This window comes from Camelus ferus, chromosome 16, assembly GCF_009834535.1.
Source record: "Camelus ferus isolate YT-003-E chromosome 16, BCGSAC_Cfer_1.0, whole genome shotgun sequence".
NCBI lineage: Eukaryota > Metazoa > Chordata > Mammalia > Artiodactyla > Camelidae > Camelus > Camelus ferus.
The window spans coordinates 23,014,963-23,019,149 of record NC_045711.1 but is presented as its reverse complement, the minus strand read 5'-3'; the positions used below and the strand labels follow the sequence as shown (position 1 = coordinate 23,019,149).

General features: G+C 63.1%; 1 protein-coding gene across 2 annotated transcripts; it reads left to right on the top strand.

Moving 5' to 3' along the window:
* Window positions 1-3: 3 nt before the first annotated feature.
* SYNGR2 (synaptogyrin 2) lies at window positions 4-3,808 on the top strand. Of its 2 annotated transcripts, XM_032456731.1 has the most exons (4): window positions 4-171; window positions 2,003-2,240; window positions 2,503-2,642; window positions 2,732-3,806. In XM_032456731.1, the coding sequence occupies exons 1-4, from the start codon at window positions 73-75 to the stop codon at window positions 2,927-2,929; spliced, it is 675 nt and encodes a 224-aa protein (XP_032312622.1). In that variant the 5' UTR covers window positions 4-72; the 3' UTR covers window positions 2,930-3,806. The 2 variants fall into 2 exon arrangements, with proteins under 2 accessions (XP_032312622.1, XP_032312623.1); XM_032456732.1 differs by lacking the exon at window positions 2,503-2,642 and having other exon boundaries at window positions 2,732-3,808.
* The last annotated feature ends 379 nt before the right edge of the window (window positions 3,809-4,187 follow it).

Here is a 4,187-nt window from a genome sequence, read left to right as displayed (position 1 = left end):
GGGGCGGGGCGGCCAGCTGGTTTCTCGGCGGTCCGTGGCGGCGGCGGCGGCGGCGGCGGCGGCGGCGGCGACATGGAGAGCGGGGCCTACGGCGCGGCCAAGGCGGGCGGCTCCTTCGACCTGCGGCGCTTCCTGACGCAGCCGCAGGTGGTGGTCCGCGCCGTGTGCCTGGTGAGCCGGGGTGCGGGGCCGCAGCGACCCGACTTCGTCGCCAGGCCCGGGGGGAGGGTGGCCTCCGCGAGCCTGCGAGCGCAACAGGTGGCGGCGGCCGAGGCGGGAGGGGGTGCGGCGCGTGTGGGGCCGGCGAGCGGAGCCCGGGACCCTCCACCCCCTCACTCCCCGGGCCCCGCCGTCCCCCAGACACCGGGTCCCTCCGCCTCCACCTCCGGGCCCGGGCGCGGGGTGGCGGGGAGTCTCCGCGGGGAGCAGGCCCGTCGCCCTGTTGGCGGTGGGTGGAGTTTGGGGCGGCTCCAGGACAGGTGACCGGCACGCCGCGACTGCCAGCTTGGGGAATTCATGTGGAAGGGGCTTTCCAAAGCTACATGAGATACAGAGGATTGGGGGGCGGCTTGGCTCCCTGAAATAGGGTCTCTTCCACTAAAGAGTAGCTCGTGGGTCTGCTTCCTCTCTCGAGATGAGGTGACCCCAGGATGTACCCCAGGATGTGAGCTGGGCCAGCCCTCTAGCACCAGGTTATTGGGGGTGGGAGGTTGGAAGGAGGTCCGAGCCAAAAGCTGGACAAGGTGTTAGCTGGCCTGCAGGCAGCAGGCTAGGCATGCGGTCCCCACACCACACCTCCCTGGGGAGAGCCTTATGAATTGCCCTTATGGCACCCTCTCCCCGGCCCTGACTGTGGGGTCTGACCCAAGGAGCAGATGCCCACCATTCGGGATGGCAGTGCCAGGAGTCAGGCTGGCACACTGCTCCCAGCATCCGGAGTTCCAGCTCCATCTCCAGCTGGGGGTGGAGCTTGTGACTGCCATCTCCACAGCCTATTGAGAGGGCCTTGTGCAGGCAGGCAGGGCAGGCAGGGGTGAGGCCTGGGCACGTCCCAGAGGGAACCAGGTGTCCAGACCGCCTGCATCTGCTGACAGAGGGCAGGGATGGGTGGTGGCCTTTAAGTTTGGGGAGGAGACAGATGACATGAGGCTGTTCCCAAGGACCTGGAGCCCTTCCCAGAGTTCTGGTTGGTACCCCGCTTTGTCCCCCACCCCAGGATCTCCAGGGGTCTGAGTGCAGAGGTGTGTCCACAGGTCTACAGGGCAGACCAGCCTGAGGTCCCCTATGTGGGTGGAATCCACTATGAGCAGGAGGCCGACTGAGGTTCCCTGGGAGGGCAGGGGCCAGGATGCCAAAGAGGCCAGAATTCCTTGTAGGAAGAAAGCTGGCCAACTGGGGAGGCTAGCCTGGAGCAGGGAAGAGCTGGAGGGGGCTCCAGGAGGTGGGAGCCTGGGGACAGAGTTTCAGCACAGGTTGCTGGCAAGGCTTTCCTGAAGCCGGAGGAGTCCTCCATCACTGGGAGTTTAAGCAGAGGCTGAGCGCTGTAGAGGTGACTCAGGCAGGTGATCAGGGGGTGAGACTTGAAGCTTGAGTTTCTATGAGTTTGTGACCCATCCTGGTCAACGGATTGTCCTTAATCCTCATCATGTACCTAACCGCCATGACCTATTCCTCCAGGCAGACAGCTGAGTGGGGCAGTCCCCTCTCAGGAGATCCCCGTCCACCCCCACCCCATCCCCAGGCCAGGAATCCCCAGCCATGCCCCTTGTGACTTGTGACTAGTGTCTGGAGATGGCCCTGGAGAATGGAGGGATGTGCACTAGGAAGCACTCACTCCGAGTTCAGGAGGGACTGCGATGCTAGCCTCCAACAGAGGAAACAGCAGGAGTTGGGAGATGCCAGTGCCCAGACTCCCATCAGGGCCCCACCCTGTGTGCCCCCAGGGGCTTTGTCGCGTCCTGTATGTTCAGCGGTCACTCAGCCCTTCCCCGACCACCCCCAGGTCTTCGCCTTGATCGTGTTCTCCTGCATCTTCGGCGAGGGCTACAGCAACACCCACGAGTCCCAACAGCAGTACTGCGTGTTCAACCGCAATGAGGATGCCTGCCGCTACGGCAGTGCCATCGGCGTGCTGGCCTTCCTGGCCTCCGCCTTCTTCTTCGTGGTCGATGTCTACTTCCCCCAGATCAGCAACGCCACTGACCGCAAGTACCTGGTCATCGGCGACCTGCTCTTCTCAGGTATCTGCCGGCAGTACCTCCGTTTGGTCTTGGGGTAAACCGGAGCAGTGGTATCCCCGGACCTCTCTGGAAGACCGGCTGCTGAAATGCGCCGGTGCTAGTGGGGCGTTGGAGCCAGGCCTCCAGAGCTGGAGTTCTGTCCCCACCCTTGGTGCCCTGCATTGGTGCCCTTTACAACCCTGAAAGCTTCCCCCTCCCCCTAGAAGGCCCCTGCCCTTCTGCCTCTGTGGAGTAACCCTGCCCCCCCTGGCCCTCTCCCCAGCTCTCTGGACCTTCCTGTGGTTCGTTGGCTTCTGCTTCCTTACCAACCAGTGGGCAGCCACCAAGCTGGAAGATGTGCGGGTGGGAGCCGACTCAGCCCGGGCCGCCATCACCTTCAGCTTCTTTTCCATCTTCTCCTGGGTAGGTGGACCAGAGTGGGCGTGGGTCCTGGTGTCTTTGGTGAAGGGTGGTGGAGGGCTGAGGGACCCAGACCTCTGGGCTCTCTGCAGGGTGTGCTGGCCTCCTTGGCCTACCAGCGCTACAAGGCCGGAGTGGACGACTTCATCCAGAACTACGTGGACCCCACTCCGGACCCCAGCTCGGCCTACGCCTCCTACCCCGGCGGGCCTCCCGACAACTACCAGCAGCCACCCTTCACCCAGAACGCCGAGACGGCCGAGGGCTACCAGCCGCCTCCCGTGTACTGAGCTGCAGCTGGGGATGGTGAGGGGAGCTGGGAGGGCGCCTGGGGGCCTCCCCTCCTCCTGGACTCCTCCCCAGAGGCTTGTCCCCAGAGCTGCTGGCCACTTTCGTCCAGCCTGTTGGAGCTGACGCCGGGCCTGGAGAGAGAGCTCCTGCCTCGCCAGCCCTGGCTGCCCAGAGCCCTGGCCTGACCTGCCTGTGCCCCAAGGGCGCCTCAAGGGCATTTTTTAGGAAAGGGTTTTCAGTTAGACATGTTCTGTCATTGCTTTTAATGATCCCCAGCCCCGCCCGGAGTAGCTCGAAGTGCCTAACACGCTGTTTGTCAAGTGCCTTAGCTTCTCCCCAGCCCAAAGGCGCCAGGCCCAGGCCCAGGCCCCACGGCCATGGTCAGGTCACTTGGGGTTCTCTGCCAAAGACGAGGTGGGGCCTTCCCCCCGTCCTGCTGCCGGCACTGGGCTGGGGCTCCTTCCTTCTCACTCAGGTTCCTTCCTGCCGGCTGTGCCCCCAACCCCCTGCCTGCTCTGGGAGCCGGCAGCCCCATGTTCGCTGTTGTGGTGTCAGCTTGCTCTTGATTCGGGGGTCACGACCCCGTGCCAGTGCCTCTGAGCCACCTTCCTGACAGCTGAGGGGCAGGGCTGGTGCCTGCCGCAGGGGGCTAGGGCCACACTTCCCTGTCCCTGCTCCCAGCCCTTGGCCCCTGGGAGGGGCTTTGCCTGACCGACAACACCCAGCTTTATGTAAATATCCTTGTCAGTTAGGTGTGGGGCACACCCACAGCCCCCAGGCAGTCCTGAATGTATTACAAAGCCTTGGGGGAGGACGCACAGCAGCCTTGGATTCTGTTAGACTAATTTTGGAGATGGAATAAATGTTTTCCTCATTCATAATCTTCATTGTCATTGGTGGGGCCTCTGCCTAAGAGCAAGAGGAAGAGAAATTCCACTCTGAGGTACACCCTCAGGCCATGGCCTTATGGAACTTGTATTTTGAACAAAGTCATGGCAGTCTGCCCCTCCAGTGTGCCCAGTGACTGCCCTCTTCCCCCATCTGGGGTCTCATTCCTCACACTGCCCTCCATCAACATCTTAAAATAGCAACTGTGCTCAGCTCGTAAACAAGACGGTCGCTTTGGGCTGCCCTGGCAGGTCCTGCTGCTCCAGTGCTGGAGGTGACACAGGGGCACCTGGGGGCTGCTCCTCTGCGGGCCCCTTCCCCTGTCACCCTTCCCATCCTGCCCCTACAGCAGAGTGAGGGGTGCCAGGG

Excerpts from the sequence above, each read along its gene's own strand:
- SYNGR2 (XM_032456731.1), top strand. The coding sequence starts at position 73 with ATGGAGAGCGGGGCCTACGGCGCGGCCAAGGCGGGCGGCTCCTTCGAC. Across the intron at positions 2,241-2,502 it reads CGGCGACCTGCTCTTCTCAG|CTCTCTGGACCTTCCTGTGG; the intron begins GTATCTGCCGGC and ends CCCTCTCCCCAG. Across the intron at positions 2,643-2,731 it reads TCTTTTCCATCTTCTCCTGG|GGTGTGCTGGCCTCCTTGGC; the intron begins GTAGGTGGACCA and ends GGCTCTCTGCAG.